General features: G+C 39.0%; 1 protein-coding gene across 4 annotated transcripts in view; it reads left to right on the top strand.

The window, feature by feature from the left end:
* Positions 1-25516, top strand: part of ankrd28b (ankyrin repeat domain 28b) — a 230108-nt gene that overhangs the window by 109307 nt on the left and 95285 nt on the right. For all 4 annotated transcript variants that reach the window (XM_080209614.1, XM_080209610.1, XM_080209616.1 and 1 more), the window contains exons 3-5: positions 15741-15819; positions 17347-17417; positions 24153-24353. In XM_080209614.1, coding sequence (XP_080065740.1) covers positions 15741-15819; positions 17347-17417; positions 24153-24353 — 351 coding nt within the window. The remainder of the gene's footprint in view (positions 1-15740; positions 15820-17346; positions 17418-24152; positions 24354-25516) is intronic.

Below are 25516 nucleotides of genomic sequence, written 5' to 3'. Positions count from 1 at the left end.
CTCAATTATGTTAACCACTTGACATGGAAAATTGTCTTTACCGACCATACACACATTTTCTCTGCTTGTGAAATAGGATCAGAACTACTGAAAGATATGCTGGTTAGGTGTATTGGCCATGCTAAATTCACCCCCAGTGTAGCTGAACAGGCGCCCGTGTGTGGCAACTTGGCGTTTTCACAGTAACTTCCTTGCAGTGTTAGTGTAGGCATACTTGTGACACTAATAAATAAACTTTAAACCACCTTTCTTCTTGAAACTAGTTTCCTATTCTGGTATCATCCTGGTAGCTCAATGCTGGATGGCTTTAATGCCTATTTCAAGATGGGTATCAAATTGTACACAATCGTTAAATGACTTGATCAGTATTCGATTGATCATCTAAATTGATAATTTGTTTTCTATATCTGTACTTGATCCTTAAGTTTAAAACCCACAATTCTGTATGGCTTTATTTCTCTGCACTCCGCATTTCCTCTCTTTCCCCCTTTCCCGCCTTCTTTAGGTATCATGCCCTAAGATGGCATTGAGCACCATGAATTTCCATGCTTTGGTTTGTGGTTATGTTTGGCAAGGTTCTGCAGTGATTTGCTATTGCTTCTGCAGGTTCTGGATGACACTGCCAAAGGCATATTGAATAGGGCTGCAGTTTAATGGTTAGCCTGTTTAGCCATGCCATGGCATGCATGCATCTTGCATGGCCATCAAGCCCCAGAGTAAATCTCAAAACTGGAGCTTCACCACCTTGGGATGGCATGGTGGCATAGTGGTTAGCGGTGCAGCCTCGCAGCGCCAGGGACACATTCAGTTCCAGCCTCAGGTGACGGTCTGTGGGAGTTTGCATGTTTTGTCCGTGTCTGAATGGGTTCCCTCTGGGTATTCTGGTTTTCCTCCCACAGTCCAAAGATGTGCAGGGTTAGGTTGGTTGGCCATGACAAATTTCCCCTTAGTTTCAGGAAAATTAGGAAGGTAAATATGTGGGGTTATGGGGACGGGACCTGGGTGGAATTGTTGTCGGTGCAGGCTCGATGGGCCAAATGACCTTCTGCATTGTAGATTCTATGATTCTGGCTCACAGCAGTGATGTTACCCACTGATCACAGATTCCTTCCTTTCTCCTCCTCTCTCTCTCTCTCTCTCTCTCCCCCCCCCCGCCACACACACACACACACACACACACTCTATGTCACTGAACTTAAAAGCTTTCCAAAACTGCTGTTTGTGTCCTAACTCTCACCAAATTCCAATCAACTATCAGTCCTGTGCTTGCTGAACCACATTAGCCTGCAATTAAGCAATGTCTTGAGATTTTAGCTCTCATGCTTGATTTCAGATCCCTCTATGGCTTCACTCTTCATCTCCAACCTGTTACAACCTCCCCACCTTGCTATCTTCATGTACGGCACTTATTAAGCTACCTCTTGCACCAAGATTTTTGTCGCCTGATCTGTTGTCTACCTAAATCGTTGTTTTGTTTTACAATGCACCTGTCAAAGAGCCTGGGATACTTTATTATATTGAAGTGCGACATTAATGTAAGTTATTTTACTCTCATTTCCAGACAATTATTCCAGAGACCACAGTTCATTCACACTCATCTTTCTAATGAGTGTATGATTCCATTCTTTGACTTTCCTCCCAGAATGTACTGCTCCACATTATGTTGTTCGGCTGATCTGTCCCTATGCCAGTAATCTGCCTTTATGAAGTCCTTTACAGTCCTCACTGAACTTAAAATTCCCTATTGACTGATCAACCACTTAATGGTATTTTTGATACCCTTATCCTTCACTAACTTTAATTGTTAAAAATCAATTTTAACTTGTGCTTTGCATTTTGGCTGGTACTGAACACTATAAAAATGAGAGTTGAGGAAATTATGTATTTGAAATTGTATTAAGAGCAGTGGAGTAACCAAGCAGTCAAAAATTTTTAAAAAATGACCGTTATTGCAGCTGTCACTAACCGATCTGTGAAATTGCCTAACTTAGAGGCGCACAATCAGAATTATTTGCAGAAGTTACAAAAGCAGTTGGTTTATTGAATTTGATTTTTAATTGTGATATTTTACTTTTCTTAACAATTAAATCTCTGCTCTTGTTTTACATTTATTACAGATGAGTGTTATTGTTTAAAAAATATATTGTTTCATTTTTGAACCTGGTGTTTGCACTGAGCAGTTTTATAGTGCAGGATTATGCAAATCTTACGTACAGCCCAACAACATTTACCTCAATTCCTGATTTCAGAACAGTGCCAGTACTGCAGATGTGTGACTAATTGGTTCGCCACACCAACCCATGGTGTTTGAAAGTCCAACAGTAATTTTAAACTATTGGCTGTTTGCAGTAATGGACACTATTCCGTAGTTATTGGCAAAATAAATTCTGAAACTTTCATCAATCCAGACTGGTTTAAAACAGACAGCCTTGGGTTTAATTGTCTGACCACAACACAATTCAAATAATTACTGATCAGAAGTCATTTTGATGCTGTTGCACCTGATTTGCAACACAGTCAAAAATGCTGTATAGGCAAACTCCGCATTTAGACTAGTTGAAATATATACTGCTTTGAAGTTTTTTTTTAAAGTTGCAGAGTAAAGACTTAAGTGCTGACATGCAAGCAGAGAACGGAATGTCAAGTAAACTGCACTTGTACATTCTATTCTTAATTGAAAGTAATTTAATTCAATGATCTGATTATTTTAACACTAAATTCAATTTTGTGTTATGCACATTGCTTAATTCCATTTACTTTCTTTTTTGCGAAAGATTGGTTTTGAATTATAAAGAGTAGACTTTCTCATGGCACAACTTTAGGACCTATGTAAAAAGAGAGTAAATGGGCAGGTGACTCCAATGTTAGATTTTACAAATCTAGCATTGGAGTCAAGATCTAGAACTTTACAGAAAAAAAATATTATGAGCCTTGTTCAAATTGTAAAGGGTCAATTTGTTCCAACATGTATTTTCAAATGATCAAACACAAAGATGGAAAGAAAGATGGAGAGAAGTAATTTTTAGGAAATAAGGAATGGGCCTAAGATCCTAAAATTGACTGAGTTACAAGAAACAGGTGAATCTTAATTTCAACACAAAGATTATATGGAGGGGGAGATTATTTGGAGCTCAGATGGGGAAAAAGAAGCACTGAGTTTAAAAAAAAATTGATCCATTAAAAAAAGACACAGAAGTTTATTACACACCTTGACGGGAATTGTCTGAGATGAAGTGTAGAAGAGGTCTTCAAAAGTAGCACAATTTTTCATCATGCACTTCATGGCACATCAAGAGTAGGTGAGAGTTAGAGGTTGCTTTGGATTAATCAGGTAGCATAGCCTTGGTACTTAATTGTGCGGCATGAAATCACATTTAATGTTTCTCTTCAGGAATTATGTCATTTTCACTAAATTATACTATCAAAAAAAACCCAATTGCATGGAAGCTTTAAAAATAGAAACTAAAGAAGTAGCTCTCTTATACAGGTGAGTTGATTAGAAGAAGTTTAACATTCACTTTGTGTCTGATCATTTGAAAATACATGTTGGAACAAATTGGCCCTTTACAATTTGAACAAGGCTCATAACTTTTTTTTCTGTAAACCTGGAATTCATTTCAGTACCTGAATAAACAATTGAGGTTAGGTGTAAGAATTTTTTCCATTATGAGTAATATGTATTCCTGCCAATATATTCCAGCAGAACAATTTGAACCATTCGTATAATTTTAAATTTAGGGGGTTGACATTGATATTTTCCCCATGCCATTCAGGTAAAGGTTGCATATTGTTTATGGTCTGTTTATTTTATTCAGAAGTTCCACTAAGTTCTAGATCTTGATGACGACAGCAACAGTAATTTGATTTGATTTATTATTGTTACATGTATTAGTATACAGTGAAAAGTATTGTTTATTGCGTGCTGTACAGGCAAAGCATACTGTACATAAAGAAGGAAACGAGAGTGCAGAATGTAGTGTTAAAGTCATAGCTAGGGAGTAAAGAAAGATCAACTTAATGCAAGGTAGGTCCATTCAAAAGTCTGATGACAGCAAGGAGGAAACCGTTCTTAAGTTGGTTGGTACGTGACCTCAGACTTTTGTACCTTTTCCCCCAATGAAGAAAGTGGAAGAGAGAATGTCTGGGGTGCATGGGGTCCTTAATTATGCAGGCTGCTTTGCTGAGGCAGCAGGAAGTGTAGACAGAATTAATGGATGGGAGGTTGGTTTGCGTGATGGATTGGGCTACTTCATGACCTTTCGTAGTTTCTTGCAGTCTTGAGCAGAGCAGGAGCCATACCAAGCTGTGGAGCAACCAGAAAGAATATTTTCCATGGTGCATCTGTAAAAGTTGGTGAGAATTGTAGCTGACATGCCAAATTTCCTTAGTCTTTTGAGACAGTAGAGGCATTGGTGGGCTTTCTTAATTATAGTGTCGGCATGGGGGGACCAGAACAGGTTGATCTGGACACCTAAAAGCTTGAAGCTTTCGACCATTTCTACCTTGTTCGCGTTGATGTAGACCGGGACATGTTCTCCACTACGCTTCCGGAAGTCAATGACAATCTCTTTCGTTTTGTTGACATTGAGGGAGAGATTATTGTTGTCGCACTAGTTCACCAGATTCTCTATCTCATTCCTATACTCTCTCTAGTAATTGTTTGAGATTCAACTTACTGCGATGGTGTCATCAGCAAACTTGAAAATCGAATTGCAAGAGGATTTGGTCACCCAGTCATAGATGCGTAAGGAGTACATTAGGAGGCTGCGAAGACAGCCTTGTGGGGCACCAATTGAGGATGATCATAGAGGAGGTGGTGTTGTCCACCCTTACTGTTTGTGATCTGTGGGTTAGGAACTTCAGGATCCAGTCACAGAGGGAGCAGCCGAGGCCCAGGTCATGGAGTTTGGAGATGAGTTTTGTAGGAATAATGGTGTTGAACGCTGAGCTGCAGTCAATAAATAGGAGTGTGACATAGGTGTCTTTGTTATCTAGGTGTTCCAAAGTTGAGTGCAGGGCCAGGGAGATGGCATCTGCTATGGACTTGTTGCAGTGGTAGGCGAACTGTAGTGGATCCAGGCAGTCTAGGAGGCTGGAATTGATTCATGCCATGACTAACCTTTTGAAGCTTTCATAATGATGGATTAAAGTGCCTTTAATATATTAAAATTCTTCAAAGGGATGTTATAATGCAAAACTAGACATAGAGCTGCATATTGTGATATTAGGAAAGGTGATCAACCATTCGGTCAGGGTTTTGAGGAGTATCTTAAATATTGCTGAAAAAAGACATTTTGTCAAAGCCCTTTGTATTTCATTCACCAGAACATATGCAGGAATATGAATGTAATGCCGTGACGTCTTCAGAGACATTTGTGGGTTTTTCCTCTTCCATTCTGGACTGTAAGCAAATAACACCTATCTAATAAAGCTCTACTAACTTTAGTCTACTACTAAAACCATCAAATGTAATCCTGCAAACTTCTCCAGAGGAAGTTTTTCCACTGATGGGATATATCATGGTTCAAGTAGAAGCTAATGGCTGAATCAGCAGGAATATTAATAATATTCATAATAAAATAAACATAACACAAAATTACCACACTCTTGTAACTCCTGCTTTAACACCTACCTTTGGCCAAGCTTTTGGTCACCTCCTTTATTTCTGGTGCCCATTCCGCAACTCTTGCCATTCTGTTATAAAGGTAGAACAGAAAAACCTACATTTAAAACAGGTTTTCCCAGCGTCAGCACATCCCAAAGTGCTTTACAACTAATGAAGTTTTTTTTAATAAACCGTTATTAAAGAAAATAAGAAAGAAAATCTTGAATTTATATAGTGCTCTTCACAGCCACCAAACTTCTGAAAGTGCTTCACGGCAATTGGAGTACTTTTTAAGTTCTTGCCCTAATATAGAAAATGTAGCAGTCACTTTGCACACAGCAAGTTGTAACAAACAACAATATAATAATGAATGGATAATCTTTTTTTCCTTGTGATGTTGATTGAGAGATAAATATTGGCCAGGACACCAGGGATAATTTCCCTGCTGCTCTTCAAAATAATGTCATTGGATGTCTTGCATCCAGCTGAGGGCAGATAGTTATCTCCAACAGTGCAGTGCAGTATTCTACCTTTAATACTTTTGATTGTTGGCCTGGATTTTGTCCACAAGCCCTGAGTGGTACATGATTACTTTTTTTTAAGAGTGTACATCCATATAGTGAAACAGGGTTAGGATACAGTTTGGTTAATTTGTGTAGTTAAAGTTTATTTATTAGTCTCAAGTAAGATTTTCATTAACACTGCAATGAAGTTACTATGAAACTCCCATAGTTGCCACAATCCGGTGCCTGTTTGGGTAAACGCACCTAACCGGCACATCTTTCAGATTGTGGGAGGAAACCGGAGCACCCGGAGGAAACCCATGCAGACACAGGGAGAATGTGCAAATTCCACACAGACAGAGACCCAAGCCGGGAATCAAACCCGGGTTCCAGGCGCTGTGAAACAGCAGTGCTAACCACTATGCTACCATGCCGCCCTAGTTCTAATTTTGCATTCAGTGATTGATTATGGATCTGCTTACTCTTTGCTGTAAATGTTATCCTGACCTCTATTTTAGATCGCAACGTTATGCTTGTAATATGTTACAAGTTCCAAGCAGAAAGTATGTGCAGATTAGGAGCCGATCCCATGTGTTCAAGTGGTAAAATGTTATTACGGTGGCAGTGACCATGACTTCTGTACTTCATATACATTTAAATCTCTTTTTTTGAAATTTTACTGAATGAAATGACGATCCAAAAGCTAAAAATGTTATGTTTTATGGTCCCCAGAAGTTCAAAATAGTTATACATTAAAATTCAAATGCTAGAATTTCTTCATCAAATATATTTCTCAAATCATACAATGAGCTGCAGACTAACACATTTAGTTCAATATACAGATTGTAGTACAGAAGTGAGTAATGTGACACTTTGGATAGTTATGGATACATACAGAAGACTACAGTTCCTAAATCAGATTAGAATAATATAACATCCCTCTTTCTTGAAAAAAAAATCTCAATGATATAATGGTTCAAGTTATTTTCATATATTATGTCCAAACTAAAAATTAACAAACAACTTTTATAATTAACTTGAACACCTTAAGAATCTTTTATAACCTGTTTTCTCAAAAAAACATTCACAGTATTATTTAGGTGGTGGAATTTGATTGTCATTGCTCTCAGTGATGAATTGGCATGCTACACAAGCAAAATGTGTGTTTCTCTTGTTGTTGATACTTTTCACTATATACTAATACATGTGACAATAAATCAAATCAGGTATGGTATCACTTGCTGGTGAAGTCACATCGCTTATTGGTGATGCTGCTGATGCCTTGTGATGTTCCTGGTGTTGCTGATTACCTTTTTGCTTTTCCAGTGTAGGTGTACGTCAGATATGGATTTTGTTCCTTCTCATTTGCTTACTGATTCAGTCTTGATGATGTATGGTCATGGAGCCTCAGCTCCACCACTAACTTTTGCTGGATTCCAAGTTTTCATGATTGGATTCTGTGTACAGTTTGTCCTCTTAAAAACTCATGCAAGGATTTGGCATGCTTGCTGATATTTTTCTACACCCTATCTATGATTGCAACACTATATTCTGCACCGACTCCTTTCCTTCTCCCCTATGTACTCTATGAATGATATGTTTTGTCTGTACAGTGCGCAAGAAACAGTACTTCTCACTGTTGTCACTGTATTGTCACTGTACCCCACACATGTGACAATAATAAATCAAATCAAAGTGTTGACCTCTTTCTTTCGCTGCATCAGTGAGCTGTTGTCTTACTTCCTCCCAGCCAAATGAAGAATACACCTTGCCTGCCATTAAGTAGCTGTGCAGGTGATTTCATGTCAGCCTTGAGAGGTGTAGCTCAGAGCGACAATAAATCAAGGTTGGGTCGTCCTCTTGGCATTTTGTGAATTAGATCCCTTTATCATATATTGCTCTTTCAGGAAGCTCTTGTTTAGCAAACAGAACTTATACTTCTGAGATGATTGTTGTAGTTCTCAAATCTTTCACCTGTCTGATTAAAAAGAAACTTGTGAAATGGTCTGTTATGATGAGGTGCCATCCTTGGTTGTGTGTGATAAATTGGCTCCCACATTACAAAGTAAAAAGTCTCACAACACTAGGTTAAAGTCCAACCAGTTTATTTGATAGTAATCTCACAAGCTTTCAGAAACACTGTTCCTTCGTCAGGTGCGTGGAAGGTTCTGATCAGAGAAGGGCATATAGAGGCACACACAGTTTACAGAATACTGATTAGAATGCGAGTCTTTACGGCTAATCTGCTATTTAAACTGCTCACGAACTCTGGACTGAGGCCCCATTTTTCCCAGCACTCCAGAGTCCAGGTTTGTTGAAGCAGAGGCTGGCTTCTCCAGAATCCATCCACTGATTAGACAAGCAGCTCTGTGTTTTTCAAATTTTGCAAATGTGTCTGTCTTGCTACAAACCCCAGGGAGGTTTCCACAGACCCCAGTTTGAGAACCCATACTTTATGATGTTGTGAGCTTGATTTGTACTGCAAGGGGTGCAGAGTGTTAAATGAACTGATCTACCAGTATTTCATACATTTCTTTGCCAAATAAAACTAACATGTAAATTCAATTTCATTGAGAAATTAAGATCACCAAGCTCACCTAGTTCCTGCCTGAGGCTTTGAAATTCATATCAGTGGATCCAATGATTTTACTTTGGCTGGAAATTTTGTCTGGATTTTAACTGTAATTTTTATCAATGTCCCAGCTATTAAACATTTGGTCTTTCTTTCCTGCCTATGCAGAATGTGTTGTTATCCCTTTCCTTCACTCATACCTTTTAGAAATCTGCTAAACATCAGTGCATTTTTGTTTAAACTTCTCAAATGCCACTTAAACATTATCAGCCTCCCAATTCACCCTGAGTTAGAGCTGCATAGTCATTGTTGTGATAGCAACTATTTTGTATTTGCAACGTACATTCAGCTTTTTCTGTTTCTTTGGCACTAATTTAGGTTGATTTTTCTCAATCCAATTCCGCATTCAATTCTTCTATATTACTCCCAGCTGCTACCATGTTATCACACTTTTAAACTCAAATGCTGGAGTCTCATCAAGTGTATTTCTCAGGTCACACCATATGCAGTGAGTGGACTGAAGCATTGTTGGTTTAATACACAGACTGTGGTTCATTAGTAAGTGATGTGGCACTCTGGCACTTGGATATACATATGCTAAATTAAAATTGGCATAATATAATATGCAGAGCTACAATTATTGATCTGGTTGCTGACGACTATAAATCTCAATTGTTGAGCCATTTCGTTTCTTTCCTGATTGAATGAAATTTATTATGAGAGGAAGTTTCTACTTTTTTTTTCCTTTTTCTGATTTCCTACCTAAACATGTACTGGTGACTTACACCAAGTTTTTACCTTACTTGCCCTCTATTGTCTGCTCCAAATTTGAATTGATGCTCCTCCTTGAAGGATGTGAAGTGTCATTTGTTATCACTTTACTAGGCTATGGGAACTTGGGATCAAGAAACTCTACAGCTGAATGTCAGAGTTTGTATACTGTAGCTTGAAGTGCATAATCATAATCACAAATTTGGAACTCAGTATAATGTTTGAAGAGTTCTAAACCAATTTGTAGAAGTGAAAACCAATGGTCATTCTTCAAGAATGGAGCTAATTGTGCTGTGGAGAATGAATGTGGCAATAAATATTTAACAGTAGATATTTGTGCTCTTTTATTGCACTTTCTGCATGGCAATGTTTTGGAGTGTATGGAAACTTCTATGGCAGCAGAACAGTAATCCACTGTCTATTTGCAGGCTGTGCATGTGAAGATAGTATTGTAGTCAAGCCAGGCTATAAAACTTAATTCAATTACCATAATTATTTTGGAATGCTTTTGTTCAGGTAAACTGGATAAATGTGAAATTAAGTAGTCTTAAAATTGGGAATAAGAATATCTTGTACTTATGAAATCAGTATTTTAATATACTAATGAGTTGAAATGCAAAAGAATGAAGGCAGATGTTGATAAACAATCACAAATGTTTACTGAACTCTTGCAGAATTTCATATGAAAACAGACAAATTTCAACTGGCGTTAATAAGAAAAAAAGCTTGCATTATTCATGCACCTTTCATGATCTCAAGATGTCCACAGTGCTTCACTGTACTGAACTATTTTTAAGTTGTATGCATTGTTGTAAGAACAATGAGAGACTATCGATTATTTTTCTATTCATTCTTCGGGTGTGGACATCGTTGGCACAGCCAGCATTTATTCCCTTTGAACTGAGTGGCATGCTAAGCCATTTCAGACAGCATTTTAAAAGTCAACCACTTTACTGTGGTTCTGAAGTCACATGTAGGCCAGACCAGGTGAGGATGGCAGATTTTCTTCCTTAAAGGACTTGGTTTTATGACAATCAATAATGGTTTCATGATTGTCATTAGACTTCTAATTCCAGATTTTCATTGAATTCAAATTTGACCACCTGTCTTGGTGAGATTCGAACTCAGAGCATTGTCCTGGGTCTTTGGATTATTATTCCAGTGATAATGTCACTAAGCCACCACCTCCTCAATCAGCTGACTAAATGATTGATCAAAGAGAGAGAATCTTAAAGGGGCAGAGAGAAAAGATGGTCAAGAGGTAGAATTCAAGATCTGAGGATTAGACAGTTAGAAGAATGGCAACCAATGGAGGATGTACAAGACTTTAGGAAACACGATAGCCCTCACACATATAGCAAGGTCTCAATAACAGCATTTGAGATAAATAATCAGGTAATCTGTTCTAGTGTTGTTGGCTAAGACACCCAACAAAATCCCCAGCTAATCTTCCTAATAGAGCCATCTTGAAATTTAATATCTCATCTAAAAGGCAGTCATTTTGTCAGTGCACCCCTTTTTAGTACTGTGTTGAGGTACCCTCAGTTTCCCCATTATTCATGGCCATTCCTTTTGTTGCCTTGGCCCCAATTTTGAAATTCCCTCTTACACTTCCTTAGTGCTCTACCTTCTTCCTTTAAGACACTTCTTAAAACCTAACTCTTTGATGAAGCTTTGGTCATCTGACCTTGCATCTGTTTTTGTATTGCTTTGTGTCATACTTTGTTCTATAACACTCCTGTGAAGCACTTTGGGACATTCCATTGTGTTAAGGACACTATAAATATTTGTTATTCACTTTTGCTTTCTTTGCCAGCTTTCTGAGCTCCATCTGACAAACCTAAACTCCAGAACTTTACTTTCTGCGTCTTAACTCGGGCAAATACCTATCCATCAACTCCTCCTTTGCCAGTCTCCATTGTTTCCCCATTTTCCTTTTTTTATTTACAAATCTCTTTCCGGCTGCACATCCACTCCCTATCTGTGCAATTTCCTCCAACCTAAACCTCATTTTGCATCCTCCAGGATTATAGGCCAGAATTTTACATTGCCTGGGTGGGTGTGCACCAAGCTTGGAAGTACGAAATTACTCAAAATGACACTGGGCACATATTCTGACATCATTGCGCACTTGCGCGATATTTCAGTCAGTGGGTACCTCCATGAATCGGAAGCTGATAGTCAAGCAGGCAATTTAGCCAATTAAGAGGCCAATTGCAAGCAATTTTACATGGTCATAGCGTTATAAAGATTTATAGCATGGAAACATGCTCTTCGGCCCAATTGTCCATGCCATCCTTTTTTTTAAACCCCTAAGCTAGTCCCAGTAGCGCACATTTGGCCCATATCCCTCTGTACCCATTTTACCCATGTAACGGTCTAAATGCTATTTAAAAGGCAAAATTGCACCCATCTCTACTACTACCTCTGGCAGCTTGTTCCAGATACTCACCACCCTCTGTGTGAAAAAATTGCCTCTCTAGGACCATTTGTATCTCTCCCCTCTCACCTTAAACCTATGCCCTCTAGTTTTAGACTCCCATATCTTTGGGAAATAATATTGACTATCTAGCTGATCTAAACCCCTTATTAATTTATAGACCTCTATAAGGTCACCCCTCAGCCTTCTATGTTCCAGAGGAAAATAGTCCAGTCTGTCCAGCTTCTCATTATAACGCAAACCACCAAGTCCTGGTAGCATCCTAGTAAATCTTTTCTGCACTCTTTCCAGTTTAATAATATCCTTTCCATAATAGGGAGTCCAGAATTGCACACAGCATTCCAAGTGTGGCCTTACCAATGTCTTATACAACTTCAACAAGACGTCCCAACTCCCGTACTCGATGTCCTGACCAATGAAACCAAGCATGCCGTATACCTTCTTCACCACTCTGTCCACCTGTGACTCCATTTTCAAGGAGCTATGAACCTGTACCGCTAGATCTCTTTGTTCTGTAACTCTCCCAACACCCGACCGTTAACTGAGTAAGTCCTGCCCTGGTTCAATCTACCAATATGCATCACCTTGCAGTTAACTAAATTAAACTCCATCTGCCATTCGTCAGCCCACTGGCCTAATTGATCAAGATCCCATTGTAATCCGAGACAACCTTCTTCACTATCCACTATGCCACCAATTTTGGTGTCATTTGCAAACTTACTAACCATGCCTCCTATATTCACATCCAGATCATTAATATAAATGACAAATAATAGTGGACCCAGCACTGATCCCTGACGCACAGGTCACAGGCCTCCAATTTGAAAACGACCCTCTACAACCACCCTCTGGATTCTGTCATCAAGCCAGTTTTGTATCCATTTAGCTACCTCACCTGGATCCCGTGAGATTTAACCTTATGCAACAACCTACCATGCAGTGCCTTGTTAAATTCCATGTAGACAACATCAACTGCACTGCCCTCATCTGCCTTCTTGGTTACCCCTTCAAAAAACTCAATCAAATTTGTGAGATGTGATTTTCCACTCAGAAAGCCATGCTGACTGGTCTATATACTGGCCGATTGGCCAGCAGTCTTTATGTTTTAGCTGCAAGCTTGGTTTGGGGCTGGATGAAATATTACAGCTTTAATAAAGTTAATAAAGGTGGTCTGGGGAGTGAGGTTTGTGCTTGATTGTACTGCAGCATTTTTCCATCGGAACTTACATTATTAAAGCCCTGAGACAACTCCACAGCAGCTGTCCCTGAGCAGGAGCCCATTAGAAGTGCCAGCCCGCACTCTCCTTTGCATCACGTCTGTCTTCTTCCTGCCTATTTGGCAGCGCTGAGCTCTTCCCTGTGCGCATTTCACACTGACTGCTCATTAATTGGCTAGCGACTGTGAAATTGCGTCCTGCAGCCAATCATGGGAAGACTATTTTGTACCACTTCTGGGCTTGTCGATTGCATGAAAATTCAGGCCATAGTCTGCAGATCATTTTCACTCATCCTCATTGCTGCCAATACCATTGTTCTGTTCAGTTGTCTCAGGAAAGTTTTCAACTACATTAGCTGTGCATCCTGCCATTTTCTTTCCAAATTCTGCCTGCCATTTTCTCCCTTCAAAACCTCCCTTAAATCCTGACTCTTGACCACTTATTACAGTGGCACCACCCAGAAAGACTGATTCCTGATTTGGTTTAGAGGCTGTTCCCCTAATTAGGGAAATAGAAATAAATATTTTACATGTTTCATTGGAGAATTGCTGTAGATGTTGCATCAAAATAGAAGTTTTATTCAATTGCTCTATGAAATTAAGAATTTTTTCTCCATTTATATCTATACAGCCTCCAGGGCAATGAATTATTTTCTGCATGTGACTCATACATTATGGTTTCCCTGTGGAATTTTTTTTTGGAGTCACACAATGAATCACTTTGCAGCCCACAAAAATCTCCCACAGTGCGCTGGAAATATCCTTTAAACTAAACCATCTTGATTCCCAGACTCCATCCCCCCAAAGCTACATAAGCAAAGTAGCAATCAGACTTTCAACCACTTCATCATACCCTCTCATAAAAAGACAGCAAAAGAAACTTTTAATAGTTTAGTTTCTGTTTAACATAGTGTTGATAAGATATGAGTAGTGTGGTGGGTGTAGATGGAGCTATATTTATCAATGAGGAACTCCATGAAAAAAAATTCGCTCTGATTTGAGTTAAATTTTGATTTTTGTCCTGCCACTGCAGATAAAATCAGCTTGTTCATTATGTTCACAGAGATATTTTCCTGCAGACGTTGCTGAATAATGGGCGTTAGTTAGAACCATTAATTTATACTTTTCCTGATCCTGTCTCACTAGCCTAGGAACTTTTGAGTCCACATACAACACTTTGCATAGCCTGGGATTGAATTTCCTGGGATTGAATTTCCTGGTCCATGACTCAGTCATGGACTGAAACATGCTGATCCATTGAGGAAGTCATTACGAAAATCCACATTTGCCTTTTTTCCACATTTGAATTTTCACCATAAGGCTTTTCAAATATAATTCTTAAAGATACAATGATGTGTGCAGAGTGCACTGGGCAAGACCTCAATCCATCTCCTTGCTTGCTCCAAAAACCAATTCAAAATACAAATTAAATCCAATTCATAGGCCCCACCAGAGGAACGTACAAGATCCAAGCTGACCAAAATAAGGCACTGCACATGATTTTGGGCTTGATCTGATTTTTGATCTTAGCCAAAAGGCCAAGGAGCAATCAAAGGCTGAAGTAATAGAGCAGCTTTCTCCTGTTATAAAACAGGTGGACTAATGAGCCTTTGCAGTCTTCTGTTCACGCCAGGATTTTCTGTCCATTCAGTCTTTGCTGCTGTGCTACTTTTGCCACTGTCAAGTCTGCTGCTGGCCTCTCTGATTCTCATTTTGCTACATGAGATATCTCTGTCTTCATGTTTATTCTGCATGAGAGGATAGACTAGAACACTGATTTCACATAACCGTATCTCCTACAGATTTTTATCAGTATGTCCTCCGTTATTTACCTGCCCTTTCAGTGTTTTACCCTGGGGAAAGTCTTCAAGGTTGAAAATTTATTGTTCAGCTGTTAAAATATGATCTGTAAACCCTTGCTAGTTTCCTTTCCTTGGCTTAGTAATTTGCTTAAATTCAGAGGGGTTAGTATGTCTGAACTGATTTTTTTTTGTAGCTTATTTATTAGTGTCAACAGTAGGCTCACATTAAGACTACAACGCAGTTACTGTGAAAATGTCCTTATTGATGTAGGTGGATGAGTGCTAGCTACCCTAAGGAAAGTTTTGAAAGGAACCAGCTGCAAAGAAGGTTTTTGATGAATTAAGAAGGAATGGTTTCCATTGGCAGTAATGTTGGTAACCAGAAAACACAGCTTTAAGACAATTGGCAAAAGAAGCAGAGGGGAGCTGAGACTTTTGTAAGCAGCGAGTTATAATCTAGTATGCAGAATCTGAAAGAGTGGTGGAAGTAGATTTCTGTAACTTCCAAAAGGTGATTAAGACATGTACTTGAAAAACAAAATCCCTCAAGCTGTGAGGAGAAGATCAAGATATTAGTGCGTACTGGCTAGCTCTTTCAGAGATTTGGCTGTGGTATAATGGGCTGAAGAATGTCTCCTGTGCTATAACTGAGCTGTGTGTCCTGAATTTGGAATTTGAGAGAATGCTGCTCTACTGTTTGTTGCAACCTTAGTTGACAATTTATTACTTTTAGCTGAAATTATGAATGCTGTGACAAATATGCCTTTCGCTAACATTGTGTCTTTAACAAAAAGGAGACTTACTCTAAAATGATTTTTCCTCTCATTGTAGGATGCTGAGAAGAGAACTCCTTTGCATGCTGCTGCATATCTAGGAGATGCTGAAATTATTGAACTCCTTATTCTATCAGGTATATTCAACTATATAGTTTAGTCATTTAAGACAAATATTTGTATTTTCTCTGTAATTTACCCAAGATTTTTTAAGGTTACAGCAGGAGATCAGAAAAGTCCCTGTGAAAATACCAGGTAGCATTTACAATTTAGATCTTGCATTCTAGCTTTCTGATCCAAGTTTAAATACTCCTAAGTTTACTGTACATCTCACTTCCATGGTATAAACATGAACGTAAAGGTAGCTTACAAAGCCTTTAACAGCTAATAATTTAGTCAGATATTTAACAATATTGTCGATATGCCCATGCAATGCTTAGAATCTATTATTTGGAAACTCAAAGCACCAAATAAAAACTAGGGCTTAATGAGTTACACTAAATTAAGTGTACACTAATTTACTGCCGAAACCCATAGGGTCAAAATTCCACTGGTTCCATTGCTGACCAAAGGAAGATGGTTTAAAATGGATTGCCAAACCTGAAGACACTGTACAGACATCCTCAGTCTGTGAGGATGCCTGTACATTTGGGGCTGGCTGATGTTATCCATGTGTACTTCATTAATGCCTGCTTCAATCCACCACTGTAAGTCAAAATGAGTCTCAGCAGCTGCATTCTAAACTGCCCTGCTCTGAGGCTCATCATGGGTTGATAAAAACAAAGTGGTAAAGTCCAGAGCTATGGAAAGTGCCAATTTCCAGGTCAAGAAAGATGATTGTTCCCTTCTGGGCTCAGTGGCCTTTTGAGCTTCTTGGCTATTTGAAAGGATCCCTGTGAAGTTCATGCCAGCTCTGAGCTGGCAAGAGTTTCACTGAGGCCTTGTAAGGTTATTCTGGGCAAAGTTCCCAGCTAGACTGGAAGCTCTACACTGCTGTCTTAATTGGATGTTGGGGTTGAAGATTAACCACTGATCTCGCTCAGCTACAAGTTTCTAACTTTTGATAGTGCCTTCAACAAACAATCCTGTGCCAGATATGAAGAAAATTTTACTTCCTGCTTCAGTGTCAAATTTTCTGCTTTTCCTGCTTTTGCATATCAGTAAGTACACAATTATCCCAATTTCAGAAGAAATGCTGGAAAGAAACTCTAAGGGTGCAAGTCCAAATTATTTATGTAATGCTTTAAATTGCTGTATTTGGCATTTCCTAAAAATGGCCTTCAAAATTGAACAGGCAGACCATATTCATCTTTTTATTTTGACCTTTGTTTCCACGAATGTGTGTCAGATTCATTTAAACAGTGAAATGTTTTGAAATTGTACATATTTTAAATTTCTTTTAAAACTGGTCTTAGTCAAGTCTTGACTTTAATTGAAGGGGGTTAATCACCTTTGGACCCTAGCAATGGATTTGCTTGCTTTAGTCAATGTGACAGGTTAAATAATCCACTCATTCTTGTTATTTCACTGCAAATTGTGCATAAAGGTTTCAACTAAATTCCTCATCCTCAGCTAACCATACAATGATATGAAATTGGTGGGAAATTCTGTGTAGACCATTGTTGTTTAGATACATTATTACTGGTATAATTTTGTATTTGTAGGAGCTAGAGTTAATGCCAAAGACAACAAGTGGTTGACTCCCCTGCATCGTGCTGTTGCCTCTTGCAGTGAGGTAAGTATAAGTGACTTTTCACCTTGTCATTGCAGAATTAGAGAACTTGGCCTTAAAGCCCCAGCGTGCAGGTGATTTGGCTTTTTCATGTTTTGAATAAAATGTAGAGTTGCAAGCACTAGAAATGATTAACTCAGTGAATCATTTGGACTATGGTAACCAGAAATGGTCTTATCATAAAAGAAAAAACAATGTTGATATTTAAAAAATGTAAATAAATGACTGAATTTGGCTTATTATTTAATTTGCCATTCATTTGCAGTTGAGGCCTACTATAAAGGTGTATAGTTGTAAATGCACAACTATTGAAAAAATGTCAAATGTTGCATCTCACTGCTGATGTTCTGTTTGAGATTAGATTTTGTGTCGATGGACTTGTGGTGCTTTACTAAAGGTTTGTTGTGCTCTTGGCACGAGGTTTTCTCAACAATTATTTTCTGGCACTGGCCACCTCCAAACTACTTCATAGACCAACCAATGCTACCACACTGAAACTATTGAGAATAGTATTAATATGCATTTTGAAACATTCATATGCATCTCAGATTTCATACCTAGATGTAAAATTTGTTTACATAAACTGGAAAGCAAGGCTACTTAAAGATTTACTGTTAATAGCTTATCTGGTTACATTGAATCTTTCTACAATCTAAAATGAATTAGATTAAAAATTGAAACTGTAAATCCTGGTCTTCACATTTATTTTAACAGATTTGTTTTGTGCTTGCAGAAAATAGGGCGAATACATTTTTAAGGCCTTTCTGTGTATAGTTCTGTCAATAGGAACTATTAATTTCATAAAGTGGACAAAGTTAGTGCAAAATTACTTTTTAATGGAAGTGTTACAAATATGAAGTTTATATGATCTATTTTGGGGTTATTTGCTTAACTAAGGATAAAATGGAGTACTGAAGGGAGTTATGTGACATGCAGTGAATTCTGCCTGACAACGAGCCTTGGTGGTTGGGTTGCTATAGGAAGAGGCCCAAGTCAGAGCAAGCAGAGGAGCTCTTGCACAATATGTTTAATGTGAGTGAGGGCACAGGGAGCCTATTTATGCTATAGTGGAGGTCAATGGAAAACAAATTAAGATGCAGTGGACACAGGAGCCTCTCCATCAGTGATCAGTGAGGGGACCTACAAGGAGACTTGCTGCTCTAAGCAGATGCCAGCCCTTAGGGAGGGACATATCTTTGGATGTACATCAAAGAGGCTATACCATTGCTTGGGGTGTTAGAAGTAGACATTGTATACAACAGTCAAGAAGCAAGAACATGCTTTCTTGAGGTAAAAGGGAAATGACCTAGTTTACCAGGGCATCACTGGCTGAGTAAAATTCAGTTGAACTGGGTTAAGATTAAGCACACACAAGTGATAGAAGATGTCATTCAGAAGTATCCTGATGTTTTCAAAGATTAACTGGGTACAATGCTTGGCACTGCAGTTGAATCATTCGTAGGTTATTCTTTGCTTTTTCAAGCCTAGGACAGTGTCGTACTCCATGAAAGACGAAGTGGAGGAGTAGTTGGAGTGTTTACAGAGGCTTGGAATCATTGAATCCATTCAGTTTTCTTGTTGGACAGCTCCAATTGTTCTTGTACTTAAAAGTGATGGTATGGTGCGCATATTGGGGGATTGCAAACTTACCATTAATCAGGCTTCCAAGCTAGATGCTTACCCGTTGCCACAGGTAGATCTGTTTTCAAGCCTTACAGGAGGCAATACTTGACATTAGCCATGCCCACCAGCAACTTTTGTTAGAAAAGGACTTAAAACCGTATGTTATAATCAACACCACAAGGATTTGCTCAAATACAATCATCTAGTTTTTGAGGCGTATTCCAGTCCGGCCATTTTTCAGAGGACAATGGACAATCTGTTTCAGGAGATTTGTCATATAGCAGTTTACTTGACTGACATTCTGATCATGGGGAAAACTGAGGAGCACCACCTCAGCAACTTGGATCAAATGTAAAAGAGGATTTCAGAGGCATGACTGCATCTGAAGTGTAGTAAATGCATCTTCTAGACACAGAGTGTATAATCTGCATCACAAAATCACAGCACAGGGTATGTCTCCTGTGGAGGAAAAAGTCAGTGTTGAGGAAGCCCAAAGCTCCAGAAATGTGTCAGAGCCCAGGTGATTTTTGGGATGTTAAATTACAATGGAAAGATTCTACCAGATCTTTAATCAGTCTTCATGCTGTGACAATACTGTCCCCCATCCCTTACCCCTTCCCCCTCCCTCGCTCGCTCCCCCTCCCTTACCCCTTCTCCCTCCGTCTCACCCCTCCCCAGAAATGTTCAAAGGCTCTAGGACCGTTAAGAAGTAAAAAGTTCAAGAGTTGCTTGAATTGGAGCTAATAGAGACAAGTTAGCAGTTAAAAGTTGTATCCTGTCATGTTTAAATATCTCAATTGGTACAAGTTAAGCTAATTCATTTGTTATAGTTAATCTATATTCTTAAGAAATAAAGTTTATTTTGATAAAACCTTCCTAATGTGTCAGTAGAATTACACCTGGAGTGAAACACCATATTTTACACCTGAATAAAAAAAATAGTTTGCGACTTATCTAGCTTCATAATATACTGTGGAGTTTCTGATCTGGTTCCTAACGGCACCACTGTATCTACTATTTCACAAGGAATCAAAATTGAAATACGAGATAGTACAAAAGAAAGCTTTCAAGAATGTGAAAGTACTGCTACAATCAGCCAATCTACAGGCTCACTTTGCTCAAAACAGAGTACTCAATCTGTTACGCAATGCCCCGCCCCTCCCCCCCTGTGTTGGGACAGTACTCTCTCATTTGATGGAGGACATAGGACAGGTCAGAAAATCCTACTGGTTTTGCATCATGTATGCTGACAACAGCTGAGACTAGGCATTGCAAAGTAGGTCTAGACATCATCTTTGTGGTGAAACAGTTTCATCAGTATCTTTATTGTCATTCAATTACTATATGTACTGACCACAAGCCATTGATGAGTCTTTTCAGCAAATCCAAATGCATTCCTTCTATGGCTTCAGTGAGGATACAGTGCTGGGCTTTCACATTGTCAACCTAACAAATAACATTGTGTTCAGGGCAGGAAAAGATGATGCAAATGCAGATGTATTGAGTTGTCTTCCTTTACCAGACGTATCCACCAAAACATTGTTTCCTCCAGAGGTATTTTCTTGCATGAGAGACTTTGAAATTCCCCAGTGAATGCTAAACAGATTAAGCAGTGGATGGACGGGATCCTGTCCTGTCTCAGGTGAAGAAATTCCTTATGCAGGCTTGGCCTACGGATGTAGAGGATGAGGTACTGAGCCCATATGCAAAGTGGAAAGACGAGCTGAGTGTGCAGGGTGGTTGCATCCTTTGGGCATCCAGAGTGGTCATCCCACCCGGAATTGAGACAAACAACTATTGTATCTGTTGCCACACCAGCGCTGAAATTTATACACCATGTTACTCGTCTGTGTGATAAGCAGAACCTTTTTTTTGCTTGACAGTTGTGGAAAGTACCATTTATATTGTTGCAGCATTTTAGTGGTATGAAACAGCTAGCTTCAACTGTTTACAAATTGTTTAAGATACCTTACCAGGGTATCTTATCCTTTCCAGAGTAATTTTAGGGTAGACTGGACATTTTTCAGGTCTGTAAGTGGCAGCCCGTTCATGAATTTTCACAATCGAGCAATGGCATGATTAGGGTAGCTGCTGTCCTGACGATAGCTTTGATGCAACCTATTTTGGTGTCAAGCTTGCACAGTGATCAATAGGCTCAGGCCCTATTTACAAAGTTGGTCATAAGGCCAATCTTTATAATGTGGAACTGTAGTTCTGCAGTGCATCTTGTATTACTACCACTGTGTATCACTGGTGGAGGGATTGAATGTTTGTGAATGGGTGCCAGTCAAGTGGACTGCTTTGTCCTAGGTGCTTCTTGAATTGTTGTTGTAGCTGCACACATCCAGGCAAATGGAGAATATTCCTTCATACCCCTGACCTGAGCGTTGTAGATGGCAGACAAGTTAGTCAGAAGATCTGACTAACCCACCACAGGATTCCAAGCCTGTCTTCTTCTTGTAGCCAAGTATTTATATAACTATCCAATTCTGTTTCTGATCAATGGTACCCCGCTACCCACCCCCCCCCCCCCCCCCCAGAATGTTGTTGTTGGCGGATTCTGTGATGATACTGCTGCTGAACGTTAAGGAGCAATGGTTAGATTCTGTCTTGTTGATGGCTATTGTCTGCCACTTGTGTGGCGTGAATGTTATTTGCCACTTGTCAGCCCAAGTCTGGGTCCAGGGTTTGCTGCATTTTGAAAGGACTGCATCAGTACCTGAGAACTTGCAACTAGTTCTGAACTATTCTTCAATGAACATCCCCTCTTCTGTCCTTATGATGGAAGGAGGGTCTTTAATGAAGCAGCTGAAGATGTTTGGGCCTAGGACACTGCATTGAGGTAGTGCCTCACCATCTATTTCATAAACCAAACAATGAATTTTGGCCAGAGACTTGGAAACTGTTTGTTAGCTTGTAACTAATTCATTAATGGGTAGCACCAAGCGGCTGAGGTTTCTGGTCTTTGGAAAGTTTTTAATATTACATTTATGGGTTTGCAATTCTGTGTGTTGTCAGCCTCAGTCCTGTCAAGACTAAAAAAAGATTCCAGGCTGACAGCAAAGTCTGCCTCAAGTCTAATTGTCCTAAAAGCCTGGTTCTCTGGAAGATTGCTACCATTGACTGCAGAGCAGATCAGATCTATATATCTGCCTCTCCCTGCATCACCACCAACTTTAAAAGAATTCTGCAACTTCTGCTTTCAGCGAAGTGAACCCGCCTGAACTTCAACTCCTACGTGAAGGAATCTTCACTGGGCTCTTCACATAAATTAATATCCGTACCTTTGACTCTTTTAAGTTAGTCATAGTTGACAAACTCCTCTTTACTATCTCCTCATATGCTTGTGTATTGCAGCTCCCTCAGCCCAGTTTAAATTGTATAAACAAACCATTCTTCTGATTTAAAGGAGAGTTTGCTATGAGTCACTGTAAAAAAAATTGACTTTGTGATCAGAGTGCTGGGGAAACACGTCACAGCTTATTTCAAAAGTAAAGCATGTCTGCTTACAGACAAACAGCGAGAAAATTAAAGGAGTTCAGTTTGCTCCTATCCCTCTCTAATACTGATAAATGAACAGGAGCAAGACATGCATCAAAATTAATCATTTTGTTAGCACAATTGCGAAATATTTTCTGTCAGGAGAACAAAACATTGACCACAATGTTTTTGTGCGCAGCGGGTTTATTTTGACATGGAATGTTTTGCTAGAAGTGGCTATTAAGGCTTCACTAAAATGGAAAAAAGATGCAGGCATATTAGACAACTTTAGTTGGCGTTTGGTCAAGTAGATTCCAGTGCTGTCAGTGCTATGATGCATCAAGGCTGTAAGGTCTGGTGAAGCTTTAATGGATAATTTAACTTTTCTCTTCAACTAGTTGCTGAATGACTTGCTGCCCAATTGTAGGATTTTTCTTTTTTTCTCAAATTTTCAAATTCTATTTATAGTGGGTGAAGTAACTTTTTGGTTTAGTTGGCTAAATAAACCAATTCCATGAGTTTCTTTTTGTTACCCGGAGTTTATGCTGGTTCGATGCCAGCTCGTCTTGAAATGATTAATCAATTTTTTTTGTTTCCAGGGTCAGATCAAAAAGTTTTGTTCTGGGTTCAAATCATGTATTGAAATCTATATTGTAAAAAAAATATTCGTACATGAAGTTTGTACTATTGCTGAGTTAATTTATTTCAGTTCACTGTATATTGTGGCTTTTCTTTTATATTTGTGAAGAAAATTATGGAATATGTCATTCTGCAGAAATTGCAATCGTGCATTAAACTGTATAACATTCTCTTAAGAACCAAATTCCGAACAATTCTCTAGAGTTTAGAAGAATGAGAGGGGACCTGATTGAGGTACGTAAGATGATAAAAGGTATTGACAATGTAGCCTTAGAGCGGATGTTTCCGCTTGTGTGGCAAACTAGAACAAGAGGTCATAGTTTTAGGATAAGAGGAACAGATTTAAAGCGGAGATAAGGAGAAACTATCTCTCTGAAAGAATGGTAAATCTGTGGAATTCACACGAGTGTGGTGGATGCTGGAACATTGAGTCAATTTGAAGAGGTGATAGACAGAGTTTTAATTAATAATAGGTTGAAGGGTTATGGAGAATGAGCAGGAAAGTAGAGTTGAAGCCGAGACAAGATCAGCAATGATTTTATTGAATGGTGGAGTAGGCTCGAGGGGCTGAATTGCCCACTCCTGCTCCTTGTTCTTATATTCTTATTTTTGTTATCTTTGTGCAAAGTGGCAATGTGTTTCACTAAGTATTAAATGCTTGTGTTTAAATTAGTCAGCTGTCAGCTACTATTTATGAGCTACTTTTCTTTTCCCTTCATTGCAGTGACTCAGTCAAATGTTGGGAAATCAGTTTGCTTCCTTTCTGTCTGATCCAGTTGGAATACTAATCTTAAATTTTTGATTCTAGGCTAGTTAAGATAGCTAGGAGGTCTGTTCCTGCAGATGTTGGAGATTTTGTGAGAACAGAGCAACCCTTTGGGAGTTAAAATATGTTCTTAAAATTTAGTCCAGATGGTCAGTTATATATTCCAGTGGCTGACTTTGCTTTCATATTTTATACTATAATCTTCTGTTTAACTGTTTATTCCGATTTAGGATGCAGTTCAGGTGCTTTTGAAACATTCGGCTGATGTGAATGCTCGTGACAAAAACTGGCAGACTCCATTACATATTGCTGCTGCAAACAAGGCTGTGAAGTGTGCCGAAGCTTTGGTTCCGCTTTTAAGTAATGTAAATGTGTCCGACCGAGCAGGGAGAACTGCTTTACACCATGCTGCCTTCAGTGGACATGTAGAGGTATTCTGTTGAAACCATTTTAAAATGGATTAAAATAATTGGAATTAGTTACCTTCTTAATTAAAAATTAACTGCTTTATATTGTTACAGACATCTAGGTCAAAATTCATACGCTTTAGAATGTAACTGAGTTTTTAAAAGTAAAGTTTGAATTGTAGAAAATGGGGATATCTGGTTAAGAAATTGGTAAAAGCAACCCTGAAGTAAACACAATTTAAGCAAGCTTGAAGTTTATGAAAAAGTTGGCATCAGGTTGACTTAAAATGTTAACAGCTAGAAAGGGAAGATTGTTAACAACAAGTGGGCCTATGTTGAAGTGGTCACACCAGAGGTAAAGAGTGCATGGGCAGAAAGGGAATAGATGGCCGCCAGACAGAGTAAACACACTGGGAAGGTAGTGCAGGAGTCTCCTGGGTTCATCTCTCACTCTCTCTCTCTAACAGATGTTCCATTTTGGATACTGCTAGGCAAGATGATTTGTCAGGAGATTGTAGCGAAAGCCAAGTCCACTCTACCAAGGGGTGAGGGCCCTAGGCACGGAATTATGGTCTCGCGTTACAGGGTACATCATTTAGGACTTAGTGGATGGTGAAACGGTGGAGTTGTTTACTGCCCAAGGGCTGTGGAGGCCAAAGTCCTTGAAGGTATTTAAGAAAGAAGTAAATAGATATCTAGGCACTAAAGGTGTCAAGAGGTATGAAGGGAGGGTGGCAGAATGATATTGAGATAAAGGATCAGTCATAAGCACGTTGAATGGCAGCGCAGGCTCAATAGGCTGAATGGCTTACTGCTATTTTCTATGTTCCTTACTGGCAAAAGAACTGGAGATGTGATATTTGCAATTATTTTAGTAAAGGAGAAGTTGTTTATCTATTTTTCCAGAATTAAGGAAAGTTTTGGCATTAAAAAGTATTGAATTTGCATTTCTTCCTTAGCACTGTTCATGTGTATCACCTTGTTATGAAGATGGTGGAGTTTAGTGAGATTTTTTGTTTTGAACTTCTGTGAATTCAGATGGGGCATAACCAGTAGGAAAGGCTGGTTAATGTTGGAGAAGCAGTGTGTGTCAGCTTTGGGTTTTATTTTGCTTTTGGCTCCTATTGAAGTTGAGAGATAAAGCCAGGCCTACATCTAAAGTGGAATAAATGCTAGATCTATTGTCC

This window comes from Carcharhinus amblyrhynchos, chromosome 2 (assembly GCF_965287045.1).
Source record: "Carcharhinus amblyrhynchos chromosome 2, sCarAmb.v2.hapA, whole genome shotgun sequence".
NCBI lineage: Eukaryota > Metazoa > Chordata > Chondrichthyes > Carcharhiniformes > Carcharhinidae > Carcharhinus > Carcharhinus amblyrhynchos.
The sequence above is the reverse complement of the archived record's forward strand: the minus strand, read 5'-3'. Positions and strand labels throughout refer to the sequence as shown.